The sequence below is a fragment of the Primulina eburnea genome, chromosome 2, assembly GCF_022965805.1.
Source record: "Primulina eburnea isolate SZY01 chromosome 2, ASM2296580v1, whole genome shotgun sequence".
NCBI classification, from domain to species: Eukaryota; Viridiplantae; Streptophyta; class Magnoliopsida; order Lamiales; family Gesneriaceae; genus Primulina; species Primulina eburnea.
In genome coordinates this window covers 14,922,947-14,941,305 of record NC_133102.1, presented here as the reverse complement: position 1 = coordinate 14,941,305, position 18,359 = coordinate 14,922,947, and the positions used below count along the sequence as shown (strand labels likewise).

The window sequence follows — 18,359 nt, the reverse complement described above, 5'->3', positions numbered from 1 at the left end:
TCAGTTCTCACTACAACTGAACTGATATATACAAGAACTGATCCCCTTATATCAGTTTACACAATTTAAAAGCTTTAAGCTGATTAGCTTTCTTAACGTATGATTATTTCGTGTATTTTCCACTTGATTATAACCAAATTCGATCTAATATATCGGTGTTTACATTCTTAGAAGATTCAAGAAAAGGTGGTTGCCACCACCTTAGGGCTGAGCATTTCTCACGCCCTAACTGATACTAAAGGCAAGGGCAAGTTAATTGAAGATCTCAGGCCAACCAACCCAATTCACACTCATATCGATCTCATCTGGATTGAAATAAATGAGTTCTCTTAATCGACGTTGAATTTTTCTTATGAATAAGTCAGATTTAGGACTAAATTGTTTGGCAGGCTTTTGCAGAAATCATCATTTTTGAATAAATTCATCGCCTTGGAAACAATAGTCCTAATGTATAACCCAAAAATCAGTACACGTAAAGCTCGTGCATTTATTTAATTGTTAAATTATTGATTTAAGTTTTAAATGATTTATAGCGTTGCATGATCTATTTAATTTGCATTATTTTAAATTATTTATTTTTATGTGATGCACGCTAAATGTTTTCTTGAGTTTCATGTTTTAGACGATTATTCGATGCAGGATCGAGGAAAAGAGACCGGCGACGATTTTCGTAATTTTAAAACGTGGTATTATATTTTAAGTTAAGAATGGTACATTTTAAATGATTTATTAAGTTTTAGCATTTTTAAAGCCTAATTTAATTTATTAGGTGATTTTTAAACTTTTAAAGTCTAAGGCATGTGTATTTTATTTCAAATTTAGGGATGCTAGTAATTTAGTGGAGAATTGATATTTTAATTATCATGTAAATTGCTTATTATTTATTTAATTGATCTAATTAGCCCCTAATTATCCCTAATTAATCACACACGTTACACACACTCGCACACACTTACAAGTTTTTACACACACCATCAGCACACACATTTCATTCCATCTCATTTCAGATTTTTGAGAGCAAAATAAAACCTATGGTTCTAAGAAAACTCAGCAGCTGCCCCCTCTTTTCAAAAATTTCAGCAAATCTCGACACTTTTCTTCAAGAAAATTGTGTCACGTTTGTCCCAGATCGTCCCTCGCATCTTTCCCGCTTCGGTATCGTCGGTTCGGTAATTTTAAAGATCAAATGTATGAATAATCTTTTGTTTCTGCATCGATCTTGTTATATTATATGTTCTTATGTTTCTGAAAACTCGAAATTTGCTGTCATTTTAAATACTAAGACTTTTCGGTCAATTTTCTGGCAAAACTTTCCACATATAAAACGTAGAACTTTTTGATACCTTAGATTGGAAAGTAAGTTTGAAATATTTGGATAAAAAATGAGTGAGTTATGATCGTCTTCGTGGGACTGCTCAAACTACGTTTTTCTCAAAATGCGTTCTTGTTGTGTTCTTGAAGTTTTATAGTTGCAGGCTTCGTTGGGCACCCCCGGGCTTGTGCTATTGCATTTAGATATGTTATGGGATGTATTTAGGTCTTATTTGGTGGTACGTTTGGGTCGGGATTGGCTTGGGATGTAATAGAAGTCGTAAGAAGCGAAACGATGTCGAATTACGGGTTAGTGTTGTATTGAAGTTGCTTGTCGATGCTTGGGGACGTTTGGGGTGTTTGTACGAGTTAGAATCAATGTAATAACATCCTAGGATGAGTCTCTAGGTGTTAGTTCATGGTCCCTAGGCTTGGATTGGAAGAATGAATCAATAAGTTCGTGAATTTTCGCCATTTTGCAAGTTCAGAGGCTATCTAGACCCTTTCCCGGACCCCGACACGGAGTCCGTGTCAATTTTTCCTTCAAAATGCAAATTTACAACATCTACACGGACCCTTACACGGGGTCCGTGTCCTTTTAAAAAAAATTAAAAATTATTTTTATTAGGGATCGTTTTGGGGTTTTGATGTCATGATTTAGTACGATAATTAAACGAGGTCAAGCCCCGAGAGATTTAGAACGTCATAATGAAATTGGTCATTTTTTGGTGTGGGCATGACTACACGTCTAAGCTATGCAAGATAAGTATTGGAACTTATGTTAGTATGTGCAGCAATGGCTCCAAGCGAGATCCAACGAATCCCTCAACGCCAAGTAAGTATGTTCGACGTGCAAAAGAAAATATTTTTATGTTTTTGAGGTATGCTAAATATCTAGTGACCAAATTATGAACAGGTTTGGAAGTCGATGAACGTGGCCGAGGACCTCTCCACCCCGGTGAAGCATGACCAGGTTTAGATCAGGATTGAAAAGCGGTAAAGCATGACCAGGGACCAATCCACCCATTAAATCATGAACGGGGATCTCATGTATGTGGTAGTGGAATTTCCCTGCCATACCAGTACCGTGGTTTAGGCTGATCAGGCGCAATTATGTATGGATCACTTGCTTTGAAACATATCTCTACGCAAAATGATGAAGTTTATGTTTGTTCAAGTATGTACGATGCAAGCATGTTTAAGAAAAGTTTTACATTGATGGCACGTCTATGATATGTATGTATGTTCAAGCTTTTGTATGCAAGTTCAAGTTCAAGTATGTACGCTCTATTTTAAATATGCATGTGGCTTTATTACGTATTAATTGTTATTTCAAGTTTATACATGTTGAGTCTTTAGACTCACTAGACTTGATCGATGCAGGTGAGGATGACTTTGAGGAGACGAGAGGTGGGGACCAGTGAGCCGGCTTGGACTAAGCGGGAGGCTAAACTCGAGGACCGCCCATGTTTTAAGTTTTTATGCAATGTTTCAACTACTCTGATTTCACGTTTTGTTTACGATGTTTAAACAAATATTGTTCTTTAGAAAACTTTATTGGTGATCTCTTTTAGTGCAAATATTTTTGGATGAACAATTGATTTATGACCAAAATCGAAAGTTTATTTTGTATTTAAGAAAATTTTTATTTTTCCAAAAATTTTAAATAGTTTAAAAGTACGGTACGTTACACCTAAGGACAGTCAAAGCTGTCACTATTGCTCAAGCACTGGAGAGGAGAGATTATTTCTTTGATCCGATGCGTGTAAAGAAGATAGCTGAAGCCACAGCTCATCTAAGAAAGAATTATGATCCGATCAGTCCAACTTCCTACAATGACAGAGCAGTTTTTTAGCAGCAGGACTCGGATCTCTTATCCTTGCAGATGAAGATCAAAAATTGGGAATTGGATCAACAATTATATATTCCAGATAATTCCCAAAGCCCAACATCAACGAAGCAAGCTGAACCTTCTACAACTCAGTCAGGGCCATCCAAAGAAGCAGTTGCTGGACAAAGTTAAGAGCAAGTAACTGCTCCTTCTACTTCTAAGGATGCTTAATAATAATCTCATGCTCCTCCGAAATCTCCTTCAGTGAGTCTTCAGTTGTATACAGAAGCTGAGTTGTCATTGGCAAATATTGATGAAGCTATCCAGTCGGTTGCCACCGACATGCAGTTGAACCTTACAACTGAGCATCCAGCTGAAGACAAGACTACAACAGAACAAATAGCCTCAGAACCTATATTTGAAGAAGTTGAATAATTAGTTCAGTCGGCTGCCACGACTGAACAACAGAATAAATTTGAAATGCCCCAGTTGCACTGAGAACAAATTGAAGATGTGCAAGTTCCGAATGAAGAGCCAGATAGCTCCAGTTCTGATAAGTCCTCTCCCTCTGCTCAAGACATTCTTCAGGAACCAATTGAAGAAATTTTTACTGAACTAGCTCAAACTGAGACTGAAGCTGCGACGTCTGCCCTTTTTATTGCTTTAAAAGTACTAGAATTTTTTTTATATAAACACTCAATTTTTCGGCCATGTACCTTTACCCCATGAAAATATTTTTTTATAAAATATTTTACCCATTTAAAATAAGACATCAACCATCTAACATTTTTAAATCAAGTGCAACAGTCATAAAATGAAATCGTCAACTGTTTTACCAAACCTAAAAAACAATAAGTTTGAAAAGTATAGCCCATATTACACCTCTCAAAAAGCATAAATAAACAGTCTTAAAATCTTTAACATAAATCATGATTCATAAATCGTAAATGCGGAAAAAGTAGAAGCGCTGGTCCTCGGGTTGTGTGCGTCTTCAGTCCACAAATCATCCGTCAAGACCTCCCTCAACCTCACCTGCATCCATCACACCTAGTGAGTCTAAAGACTCAACACACCATAATCTTGGTAACAAGTAATACGTAATACAGTCAACATATAACAGTGACAAATACTTGTACTTAAAATATCGTTTTCATGAGGATGCATAAACTTCAAACATGAACATTTTCGTCAACCTTTTATGACACATGAACTTTAAGCAAAACATAAACCTTAACATTTTTCCTTTTTCCTCAACATGACATGACATAAAACATTTTTCATGATAAACATATTTTCTTTTCCTTTTCCTTTTCCTTTTCCTTTTGTTGAATTCAGATCGTTAATTTTGAATTTCCTTAACCTTAAAAATTCGATGGATCCATCTACATGAAACCGCAGTACTGGGCGGCGGGGAACACCAGCAACACTCTCACCGGTCAACTGGGCCCTGACCTATCCTCTTTCGAATAGAATACGATCGTCGGGGCTCTCTCTGAGGCCTTTTCCCACAAATGGGCTCCCTCTGGGGCCTTTCCCCATAAATGGGCTCCTTCTGGGGTCTTTTCCCCTCACGATATCCCATTCTTATCGTTACCACAAATCGGTACCACATACCGTTACCACATATTCGTAATGATGAAAATACGATCGTCGGGCTCCCACTGGGACCGTCACCCTCACGATATCTCCAACATTAACGAATTAGTAACAATTACTTCACTTCCTTCAATGTTTACATTCTCATCACTTTATAAAATCATGCATAACATATATTTTTATTTTTGAAACCAAGCATGCAGCATGTCTTTTAAATGTCTTCCTTAAATCATAAAAATCCCATGGACATTTAAAAAATCATAATTTAGTCATGAAAATTTCATAAACATATAAAAATAATCATAATATCGTAAAAATAGCATTTAGAGCACTGCAATGACATTTACTAATTTTTGGTGTAAAAAGACCGTTTTACCCCTAAACTTGACAATTTACTTTCTTTTTGAGTTTTTTCTTGATTTCTTGACTCTAACATGTCCCAAATAATTATTTAAGCTTACAAGAATTTTGTCATAATTTTATTTAGCATAAATATTAGACTTTTTCATTTATCTTTAATTAATTGTTTTGACAGTGTTTTAATCCCGGAAAATCCCAAACTTTAATATAAAATTCCTAAATTAAAAATTTAGTCTTTTTATATTATTTTAGTTCCTATGAACCATGACTCGACCCCGTGAGCCGTTTGTCAATTTTTTATTAGTTAAAAATCCTAATTTGACACCTAAACTTCGACCCCGAGCCAACTCTCGATTTTCACGAGTTACCCCCGAACCATGTTGATCCAAACATCCTAAAGTACCCTACTGGACCAGACCACTAAGAATCCCAAGCCAAACCCAAAAATGTGACCCCTCTAAAGACCCCCATGCTGGCCCAGAGTTTGATGAAGCTTGGACTCTAAGTCTGTGGACTTGTGGACCTAGCCGGCGCTCCAAACCCTGAACGCCCTAGCGCAGCCCCTGAGCCGTGGACCGAGCCCCTCCCTCACAGCAAGCTGTGCACCCCATGCACAACTGCCGCTGCTTCTCGGGTAGAGTCCTAGCATGGCTATGACTCTTTCCCCAGCCCCTACTCGAGTCCTATCTTTGCTAGGACTCTCGCCCTGACCCTTGACAGCCCCTGGCCGAGCCCTGGCCCAAGCCAAGGCCATGCCAACCGAAACCCTCATGAAACCCGATCACCCCAAACCCCTTGACAGCAACTTCACGGTTACAGTTGTTTTGCTTGTTCCTGTGGTGAGTTTGAGTTGTGTGTGGCTCTAAATCACATAAAATCTTTGTTTAAACATAACTTGACATCATGGCAGCCCCTTAACATGCCTGAACAATTTATTGCATCCAAAAATCATGAATTTGAAAATTATAAGTGCAAAATTTCGAAAATACAGAAAAGTGGCTTCAAGTTCTTCATGCATACTTTATTTAAACAATATTATGATATGATGGATGAGAAAAAGGAGATGTACGGCGTGCCTTTGCGTTATATACACACGAAAAACCGTTGACGACGAAGAACGGATCGCAACCTTGGCTTGTTTCTCCTTTGCCCTTAGAATTTTCTTCAAAACTTGTGTGTACAGTTTCGTGTGTGTGGTGTTTTGAGAGGAGAGAAATTTCAGAATTTATGGAGTGTGCGGCCGATTTCTTTGATGCCAAAAAGTGTATGGTTTTGTTTAATTTAACACTTTAAATACTAATTAATTAACATCAAGGCTTTTAGGCCTATCAAGCCTCTAAATTAAGTCCATTAGTTTTAATTAGGATTTAATAAAATATTAACAATGTTTTTGTTTAAATAAATTTGTGAATTTATTAGCCGGGTTGCCAAAAAGCTCGTAGCAATCAAAGAAGAGACCAAGTCAACCAACTATCAACAATCGGTTGATAAAAGAGCTAAGAAATGAAAATCAGTTAGAAGACAGTCTCTATTCATTTATTCTTTGATTTGGCAGACTATTTGTCAGAAGACGTTCATTTATTATTTTATTTATATTCTTTCATTCTTTGTACGAATCTGTACAGTGAAAAATTATTAGAAAATAAAATATTATTTTATCTAAAAAGTTCAGTTCCTATCAGTTCTTGAATTCTAAGTTTTGTCAAACACCAAAAAGGAGGAAATTGTTGGAATCAGAACGTAACTGAACTGAAAAGTCTTGAACTGAAGTTGCCCAACTGTTAATTAATGCGCTAAACTATCAAAGGCAACTGAATGGATAAAAGCTAAAAACTGTGTAGTTAACTGGACGATCAGTTACACAGTCAGTTCATCAAAAAGCTGCATAGAAAACTGAATTATGAGTTACACAATCAGTTCATCAATGGACTATGAAAGTCAACTGATGAATCAGCTTGACACGTCATCGGTTAAGGAGCGTATCCATCAAGCGACAATTTGTACAAGAGCAAACTGCAACTTGTAATGGGAACGCCGCATATCAGAATGCCACATTGTACGATTGTCAGAAGAATGATGACATGTCTACTAAGGACAAATCAACAGATATAATTATTTGAACGTATTCAATATTACCGTTGAGAAGCAAAGCCTATAAATAGCTGAGAAAGGGAGTTTTGCGCATACATTCATTCTTGAGTTGAAAGCTTTTAAATATCAGTTATAAGAAGCTCACGCTTATCAAATTAATTCATAGCTTTAAGGCATATCTTGAGCACCAACACAAGCACTCATTGTTATCTTATTCGATCTTTTTATATTAGTTATGCTTAACAAATGTATATGTTAAGTATCGATAAAAGTTGTAAAGATACTAAGAGTTTCAGTTTGCCAGTGTCTAAGACAAAAACTGAAGTGGGTTATTACAAATTCTGTAATTAATAAAAGCATTTTAGTGAATATCCTATTTATATATATATATATATATATATATATATATATATATATATATATATATATATATATATATATATAATACAAGACTAGTGAGTATAATAACCAAAATAATTATACAAAGTAACCTTGAAAGACTCATCTCCTTCTTCTTCGATGAAAGAAATTTTTAGGGAGGAAAAGTAAGTTTGGAGTGATTGCATGTGTTTGTAAATCATATATAGAGTAAAAACTAGCCTTTTATGACCGTTACAAAATCGTAAAAAAATAATGTATGTATATATAAATTTATGGTAATAATATGATGTATATAATACTAATCATGTCTAAATAATTTTATATATTACATCACAATATTATGATGAAGTGTCAGAGACTCCTTTAATATAATATTGTGACATTATACAAATACATATATAATTGTTATTGTAGAGGCTCGAAATTCATATTTGAAAATTTGCGGAATAATTTTAAATTTTCTCTTTAAGTGTAAATAACATGCCTCATTCATCAAAATAAACTGATAAAATGTTTAAACATAAAAAAAAAATAGCAGCGGAAGTAAATATTTATTTCAAGATACAACTTAAAATAATCCATCGTGATAAAAATGTTTGAGCATAAAAATAGTAAATGAACTGAAGCATGAGGTCCTCAGGTTCCTACTACTGCCGACCCAAGATGGCTCACTGGTCCCCGCCCCCGGTCCCGACCTCATCAGTACCTACAACAATCAAGTCTAGTGAGTCTAAAGACACAACATATCTTTCGTAAATAACAAGTAATAATAATAAAATTTCATGCAAGGTAAAAATATCATGACATGAATAATTATAATACGTGCATAACTGAACTGAAAATCATAAGTGAAATGTTTGCTCCGTAGAGCCCTGTCATGAAATAACATGTAATAATTTTTCTGTTGAGAATATGTTCTACGCTAGTGGCCCATGAACTGAACTGAACTGAACTGAATCGTCTGATCAGACTAATACCACAGTATATTGGGCGGTAGAGATCATCACAGCTCTTGGACTGGATATCCGTACCAATAAATGAACTGAACTGAACCGGTAAGTGACCACCGGGTGAAGTAATAATCCCATGATAAGCTGTTATCCCATGAAGTCAAGTGGACACAAGCAATATCGCATATATCTCAAAAATAAATTTTTATATTTTTGCACGTAATATAATTAAATAACATAATTAAATATCCTGTATTATTTTTACCAAATGGGTTGGATCGTTCTCAGGCTCGCTGCGACCTAAATCTAACATGAGAACATGCAAATAACTTAACTTGACCAAGACTTCGTAATTGAATCCAAAACGAAACAATTACGCCCAACTAACTTAGTATTCAATCTTGGCTATGTACCAACCCGAACCAACATCAAACCATCGTTTAGCCATGATTAAAATACCCCTAAAATGATGAAATAATGATCCTAATATTACAGTACTCGAAATTTGGTGAATGGAGGCCAAAAACATGAAATGCTCTTTCGAGAGTCACTTTGGCACATCGCACCGTAAATTCTCGTACGACCTCTAAACTTAACCAAATCACGAACGGCCAAAAACATGACCTTCCTAACTCATTGAGGTACTTTCCAGTCTAAGGCCATAGGCTAAAAGCAAGCAAGAACTCGAAACCCACCTCTGAACCGAAGCCAAAGTTGCTGTCCAGAAAGATGCAGCAGCGGCAGCTGCGCTTCCGTGGCTTCATTTGTAAGGATTTTGGCTATTGTGGCATGAACCACCGACCAGAGCCTCTTACCCACATCCTAAGGTATGGCTTGAACCATGGCTAAGGGCACTTGACTAACCACAATCCAAGCAAACCCTAGGACAACACAAAGCTTCAACCGAAAACTCAAAAATCTGTACTGTGATGTTTCTGAATTTTTCGCTGTCATGCATCATTCCAGTGGCCATATGGTTGACCATAGCTTGATCTAGACATCATGAGGTGTTGTGTGAACCATGGCTAAGGCTAAGAGCCAACCAAGGTCCACCCATCCTCATAAAAACCGAAATCACTCACACACACAACCCAGAAATGAAAACCGAATGGCACATGTTTTGTTTCTGTCCAAACGACTTGGGACGTGGTTAAAGCCTCTTAAGGCCGATTTGACCACGTCCTATGCTTGTTGGGTAAGGGTCCTAGCCATGGATACTGGCCCTAGGCCAGCCATGACTCGAACACTACTCCAAGCAAGCCAATAACAGTAAATGAAAGCCCCACTATGGCATGTGTTTCTTGCTTGCTGATTGGAGCATCAAACTCATGGTTTTGGGGCTTGAACCCTTGATCAAACTTGATCCTAACACACCCTAGAACATTACTACAAGCAACCTTGGGAGCCTGGAATCGAACCGCACCCTGAAATCCTCAAAAACATGCAAACCGTGAGGCATGAAGTGAACGAAAATTCTGTGCAGATTTTTGTGAGATGGTGCTGTCCTATTTCGGTTTTGCTGTTAAAATCATGAACATGAGATGTTTAAAAATACTTATAAGACTTGATTGAAGAGCAATGAACCATATAAACATGCCTGGAAATTCTTTTAAGGAAGAACGCAAACTATACGACGGCACGGCGCGGCGGAGACGGAGTTTTTTCTTTCTCACTTAATTCTCTTGCTGATTCACGATTTGGCTGCTGGTTTACACACGATTCTAGCTGCTGGAGATTTCGAATGAGAGGAGAGGGAAAAAGATACTCAAAAATGAAGGGGAGTCTACTAGGAAAATAAAAGGGGTAATGCTATGTAATAAGATGGAAGGTGCAAGTCTTGGGATTGATTGACAATTCAAATGCCCCTTCCTTCTTGCTGTACGTTAATTATAGATGGATAGGCTAGGATGGTGGTTTGATTAGGAGCATAATGGTGCTTAAATTATCACTAAATGGTGAGTTAAATGAGAGGAAATTATTTATTCCATGAAGGGCAGTCGAGGGTGACTAGGATGGAGTATTGCTAATCATAAATGGGTTGATTTATGGGGTGGCCGAACTTGCTAAGAATTGCAAGGAATTTTGTTGATAAATTCATGGATTTTAAAGGTTTTAGGTTTTTAACATCCAATATATATATTTTAGTGACTTAATACATTAAATTAGGATAAAGTTTTCATGCAAGGCATAGTTGGTCTTAAAACGAATTACTAAAATGTTAGGTTATAATTTCTTAAATAAAAATAGATCTAGATTAATTTATCCCAATTGATTACAACTTTTAATTTAGGCTTTTAATTAATTATTAAACATAAAAGAATTAGTTATAAACTTAAGTTTATTTAATTAGATAATATCCTAAAACATTCTTTATCATTAAAATAATTTATTTCTTGGCTTAAATTAAATGTTGGAATATGCTCTTATTATTAATCTTTTCTCCAATCTCCAAACTCCGGTCCGGTCTCGCGTATTTAACTGAAAAGATAAAACTAAACTTCTGCGACGTAAAATAGCTGATCATGATTTAACAAATTTTAAAATGAATTAAACACTCCATAAATAATTGAAAATCGCTTTTAATTTAAATAGTAGTCATTATGCATGGTTTATACGTAAGCGAGTTCTACAATTATATAACACAATAAAAATATATAAAATATATATATATATATATATAAATATATATATATATATATAAACAATAACACAATAAAATTATATAAGCAGTGTAATAATATAATCACATCACATAAACAATAACACAATAAAATTATATAAGCAGTGTAATAATATAATCACATCACATTATTTTAATGAGGTGTCATATATTCTTTTTATATAATAACATGATATTATATATTAAATATATACACAACACAAATTAATAAACAGTAACGTAAATATTTTTACTTTTGAATATTGTTACATTTTGCTTGTATTTTGGAGCTTGGAAAAATATGGAGAACCGAACCTTTGATTATCATGCTGATAACCTGTTAAAAATAAAAATCCCAAATTCACAAAATTTATTAAACTACACACTTTATAAAATTTTGTTTACTCAATTATATTTTTCTTCACAAATTGAGAAACCTATTTATAGAATATTTTTGAAAATTATACAAAAATAAATACATAATTACCTACATCATCACACAATAGTTTTTATATTCTCTTATTTTTTACCATCAATCTCTTATTTTCATCACTCTTAATTTTACAAAAATATATATTAGATTTGTAAAAACGTTGGTTTTTGGCTTAATTCAAGTAGACAACGGGACAATAAAAAATATACGACTCATTTTAAATTTAATTAAATAAATGGGATTTTGATTTTTTTAAATCGAAAAAAGAGAGTTGACTGCTGTTAATTAGGTGAGTTCATTTATTAGGTCATTAATTAGTTAGTTAGATTTTACTTTTTTAAAAAATATTTTTTTAATTGATATATCCCTCCTCGATTTGATTTTTCATTTATTCCCGTTATTTTTGTGTTCTTCACGACAAAATAATAAAAAATCATTTGAAAATTTGAATATTTGTAGAGAAGTAAGTATATACTCGAATGCTCTGTATTGCTATTTTTGTTTCAGTTTAGTTCTGATTGTTTTTTTTAGAATTTTTGTGAGAGGAATTAGTGTGAGTATTTACAGTCGAGGAACGTGTTTATTGTGTGGGTCGAGAAGGTGGTTGGAGCGTGATTCGAGTATAATCGTATGTGCTAGGTTTGAATAGTGGAGTGTGAGTAGAGAGTGATAGTTCTGGCTATTGTCTCGAGTAGGTCGAGGTGCAGTGGGTCGAGGTGTGCACAGTGCACCTCGACCCACATAATACGTCTATATAATAACATATTTATAATATAGCATATTTTTTTTAATTCATACTATTGTCTATAATATAATAATCTTATCTATGTTTTGTAGGTTATACCACATGTGATCAAGAGAAGACGTGGAAGGAAAAAACAAAACAGATTTCCATATCTAGGAGAATTTAGTAGAAGATAAAATTGAATAATATACAATTTGTTTGAATTTAGAGACAATCGATTTGATTTTATTAATATGTAATGTGTTTGTGGTGAATTTTTAATTTTGGTGTGGGTCGAGTGGACAAAATTGTAATGTGTGTAGTAGATTTTTAAATTTGGGTCGTGCGGCTGGTAAATTGTTTCAATTTTGGGACGAGTGGGTCGAGTGATAATGTTAGAGGTTTTGTTTAGGGTTTTGTTTAGGGTTTAGAGTTTGGGTCGAGTTTGGGTCGAGATGGGTCGAGTGGGTAGGAAATTTTTGATATTTTTGAGTTTTGATCATTTTACAATATATAATTCACATTATATATGATTAGAATGTAAATATATATAAAAAATTTATTTGTGTAAACATTTGTTATATGTTATAATTTAAGTATGATAGTTAAAAAATTCATAACAAGTAGAAGAATGTATCTCTTATTCTAACAGTGTGGGTTGAATTTATACTCGACTAAAAATGTTAGAGGTTTTGTTTAGGGTTTAGAGTTTGGGTCGAGTTTGGGTCGAGATGGGTCGAGTGGGTAGGAAATTTTTGATATTTTTGAGTTTTGATCATTTTATAATATATAATTCACTTTATATATGATTAGTATGTAAATATATATAAAAAAATTTATTTGTGTAAACATTAGTTATATGTTATAATTTAAGTATGGTAGTTAAAAAATTCATAACAAATAGAAGAATGTATCTCTTATTCTAACAATGTGGGTTGAATTTTATATTCGACTAAAAATCTTAACAACTTTTATAATTCCACTAAAATTCATAACAAATTTTATAATAATAGAACTAAAAAAATTCATATAAATTTCATTACATATTCACTTTAATGTAATGAATGTATATCAAAGCATATGAAATTAATGTTTATTGTATATAAACGTTAACAAATTTTATAAATTTTATAATTATATTAAAAATTTTAACAAATTTTATAATAATATACTTCTCGATCCATCTATTACAATATATTAAAATCTATATAGATTTTACAATATATTAAAATATAAATATATATATATATATATATATATATAGCTAGCTTTATGGGTCGAGAAGCCAAAATTATGCTTCTCGACCCACGCGACCCAAAAAATTGGGTCACGACTCGACCCAATTTTATGACGAGTCATAACCCTCAACCCAGTTTTGATTGAAATTGTTATAATCATTATCACATAAAATTAAATTATCAAATTGAGTGTATTGCACCAAATATTCTATCTCTTTCTCATTTAAAAATGATACAATCTTTGCTGATGACAGTCTCTTGTTGATGACAGTCTCTTTCTTCCTGCCCATCTATTACTCATCTGTTCTTTGCTGATGACAGTCTCTTGTTCTTCAGAGCTACAATGGCGAACTGTTTGGCGGTGCATAATTGTCTGTTATCATATGCGAAGGCTTCAGGACAGCTTATTAATTTCGAAAAATCCTCCCTCTCCTTCTGCCCGAATACAAATGAGCCACTGGCTGAGAATATTAAGTCTGTGTTAGCTATCCCAGTGGTTCACGCCCATTCAGTGTATTTGGGCCTCCCGGCCGTCTCTTTACGAAGTAAGAAACTGCAATTCAGATACCTGGTAGAGAGAGTAGCGAAGAGAATTCAAGGATGGGGAAACAAAACTTTTTCGGCAGGGGGTAAGGAAACATTGATCAAATCGGTGCTCCAGTCCATCCCCACTTTTGCTATGTCCTGTTTTCGTATTCCCAAATCGGTGTGTGAAGAAATAGAGCGTGAAAGCTCTAATTTTTGGTGGGGAGTAGACGCAGGGAAAAAGAGAATGCACTGGAAATCGTGGGCAGCCTTGTGTAAGCCGAAATGCATGGGTGGTTTGGGGTTCAGACAGCTGGAGACTTTCAATCAGGCCTTACTAGCTAAACAGATTTGGCGCATTATCTCCGAACCTGAATCTTTGGTGGCCAGAGTCTTGAAAGGCCGGTATTTTCGCCATCAGGATATTATGGAAGCCGATTTGGGCAGCAACCCTTCTTCCATCTGGAGAGCGTTGATGTGGAGCATGCCTTTACTTGCTGAAGGTTTGTGTTGGAAGGTGGGAGATGGGGCTCGTATTAATACGTTTAAGGATATTTGGCTTCCGGGTCCTAGAACCTGCCTAGCACCGATTCCAGACTATGCCTCATTTTCTTAAGTGAAGTCTCTCATGGTGGATGGTAGATGGAACATGCCTCTGATCCAAAAGAATTTCTCTCCACTTATTGCTCAGAAAATCACTTCCATTCCCATCACTCTGACAAGTAGAAAGGATACGAGATTTTGGAAATATGACCAGAAAGGTATATATACGGTATGAGATGGGTATAAGGCGGCCCAGGGCCTCTATGAACAGCCATCCTCGTGCTCGGCCCCTCTCCAAAAGGGCTGGTGGAAGTTCCTGTGGTCATTATCGATTCCTCCAAAAGTGAGAATATTCTGGTGGAGAGCGCTTAATAATATTATCCCAACGGAACAAAACCTACTTACACATCATGTTTCGGTTACTGGAAGGTGTCCGTTGTGTCAATTTAACTTGGATACTACAGTCATGCCCTATTTTCTTGCCCGGCTGTGAAATCTTGTTGGAAAAGAAGCTGGATTTGGTCGTCTCTTAAGCAGCTTCGCCACTTAGACGTGTTTGATATATTTCTAGGGATGAAGGAGAAGCTGAGTAAACCTGAGTTCGAACTGTTTATCATGCGTACTTGGGCCACTTGGAATGAGAGGCTTCGCTATCTTCATGAATGTAATGGCAAGGCTCGAGAATTGGATGCCGATTGGTGTGAAAATCTGCTCCAGGAATTTCGTGCGGCACGTGATTCACTTATGAGCGGCACAGATTCAACTTTGATCAGCTCTCAAAACACTTGGTCTGCCCCGTTAGTTCACCAATTCCGGTTGGATGTGGATGCAGCTTATAAAGAGGGATATCCTAGTTGCGCAATCGGTGGAGTTATTCGTGATCATGAGGGACAACCGATTTTGGCTTTCGGAGAATTGATTGACAAGGCCCAATCTGTTACAACGGCCGAGCTTCTTGCCATCCAGGTTGGCTTGAAAGTCGCTAGGCAGCACAACATTCAGATTCATCAAATCACCTCGGACTCTCTTCTTGCAGTGCAAGCAGTCACAAGGCCAGAAGAGGATCTTAGTTATGTGGGTTCTATTGCTGCGGATATTAGCATACTTATGGAGGCACTCGAGAGCCCTCATCTTTTTCATGTCAGGAGATCGGCTAACCGGGTGGCTCACTCGGTTGATGCTTTTGCTTTTTCATCCTCCTCTCATTTTGTTTGGGAGCATGGATCTTTTCCTTTGTGGTTGATTAAACTTGTAATTGCGGACCTATTTTCTTCTTAATAAATTACTAGATTTCAGCTGTCAAAAAAAAAAAATGATACAATCTTCTTCCAGATTTCAACGTATGTTGATCCTAAAATTAACTTGCATTCAAAAAATAAACCTATAAAAAAAAACAAACAAAAAGATTATTAGTTGTATAAATTTAAAACAAAACAAAAATTATTAATTAAAAAAATTTAAAATTAATGGGTCGTGAAGGGATCGTGAAGTCTTCAAGTCACGACCTCGGGTGAGTCGTGAAGTCACGACCCTGTCGTGAAGCCCACGACCCTAGGTCTTCACGACCCAAAGGTGAAGCACTTGTGCTTCACGACCCAAAGGCACTTGTGCTTCATGACCCAACAAAGTTTTGAAGCAGGACCCAACAATTGTTGGGTCGTGAAGCTCACGACCCAGGGTCGTGAAAGCCGTGCTTCACGGTCAGGGTGAAGCTCTCGTCACCTTGGGTCGTGAACACTGACGAGATCCAATAAATTTCATATCTCAAAATAAATTTCTTATCAATACTTGGTTTTCTTGTTGGATTTGTTGTAGACAAATAACTTGTAGACTCGTGGTTAATTGTTAGCCAAAAAATAAGAAGATGGAAGGTTGAGAAGAAAAAGATTTTTTGTGAAGCTAGGATTGAGTCGGGAAAGATGGAAAAATTTAGTCAAGTAAATTTTTTTATTTAATTAAATTATAAATTTTATTATATATAAAATTAAAATACACTAATGAAAAAATTAGTTTTTAAACATGGGGCACTTTAAAATCTAACTCTAAGAAAATTTTAATTTTAAATACTAGCCTTTTAGAATTCAAAATTTAATAAATAACATCCACTTAAAATAATAATAATTTATTAATTAAAAAATAAAAGAAGCGTACAATACAAAACAGAAAGGGGAGAACGTGGGCCACTTTAAAATCTAACCCTAAGCAAATTTTAATTTTAAATATTAGTCATTTACAATTCAAAATTTGATAAATAACATCCACTTAAAAAAAAAATTAATTAATTAAAAAATCAAAAGAAGCATACAATACAAAACAAAAAAAGGGAGAAAGGAAATGAGTTCTTGTTCTCTCCATTCTTCTCATCCTTCTCACAACGATTCTTATTTTCTTCATCCTTCAGTCATTGGTCTTCTCTTCAATTTTTTTTTCTTCCTCTACATTAAGCAAGGGAATATTGTAGTCATTTGTATTCCTAAAAAAGGTTTCAATTTTTCTCAACATTGTCAAAGATTTTAAATCAGGTGTAAGTTCTAATTTCATCTCAATTTTTTTTATCGATTTACCAGTTTTTATTACAATTTATATATTATAAATATAATTTTGCATATATTTCATTCTTAATTGTTCGATCGCCCAAACATTATGGGTTCAGTCGTCTAATTGTGTTTCCAGTCGCTCAATTCTGTTTTCAGTCGCCCACTTTGATATGTTATGTCATCCGATTATATGTTAAATCATTTAATTTTTATGACATCTTTATTGTTTATTTTGTACTTTTACTAAAAAATATTATTTTTTGAAAGTGGATGGTTGGATGTATTTTTTTTTAATGTAATTGAGCATTAATGATTTAGTATGAATGAATCGAAGATATTTTGTACTATTCAATGTATAAAAGGTGATCAAATTAATGTATTTTGGATTATTTACTATATTATAATATATTATAATCGTGTGAGTATAAAATATAAAAGTGGCGTAAAATAATTCAAAGAGCGACTGAGTGATATATGATTCTTATAATAGAAAATACGAGCAACTTCACGTTTGGGGTCTATTTACTGTATTTTAGTATAGTATAATGGAGTGATAGTGTAAAAAAAATAAAAATAATGTCATAATACAAAAATTAACGGAGTGATCTAATAGAACCACTTGATGTACTAGAAAATATTGTTTTTAACTTATTTCACACTATTTTTCATTTTATAATCTCTTATCCATAAAAATATATCATAATATATTAAGTAGTATATAAAACATGAACTTGCTCACTATTTTTTACTATATAACTCAGTCGCCATTCGGTCGCTCCCAGTCGCCCTCAGTAATTTTTGCCTTATTTCACAATATGTTTAATTTCGTAGTTTATTATACATGAAAACATACCATAATATAATAAATAAGATATAAAACACGAATTTGATCACTTTGTTTTTACCATATCACTCAATCGTCATTCGGTCGCCCTCAATCGCTTTTTAGCTTATTTCAGACTATTTTTCATTTTATAATCTCTTATCTGTAAAAATATATCATATATTAAGTATGATATAAAACATGAACTTGCTCACTATTTTTTACTATATAACTCAGTTGTCATTCGGTGCCCCTCGGTCGTTTTTGCCTTATTTCACACTATGTTTAATTTCGTAATTTCTTATCCATGAAAACGTACCATAATATATATAGTAAGTGTGATATAAACCACGAATT

General features: G+C 34.6%; 1 protein-coding gene across 1 annotated transcript; it reads left to right on the top strand.

Moving 5' to 3' along the window:
• The first annotated feature begins 13,917 nt into the window (after positions 1 to 13,917).
• Positions 13,918 to 14,715, top strand: LOC140824139 (uncharacterized mitochondrial protein AtMg00310-like). Its single transcript, XM_073185738.1, has one exon. The coding sequence runs from the start codon at positions 13,918 to 13,920 to the stop codon at positions 14,713 to 14,715; it is 798 nt and encodes a 265-aa protein (XP_073041839.1).
• The last annotated feature ends 3,644 nt before the right edge of the window (positions 14,716 to 18,359 follow it).

Excerpts from the sequence above, each read along its gene's own strand:
- LOC140824139 (XM_073185738.1), top strand. The coding sequence starts at position 13,918 with ATGGCGAACTGTTTGGCGGTGCATAATTGTCTGTTATCATATGCGAAG.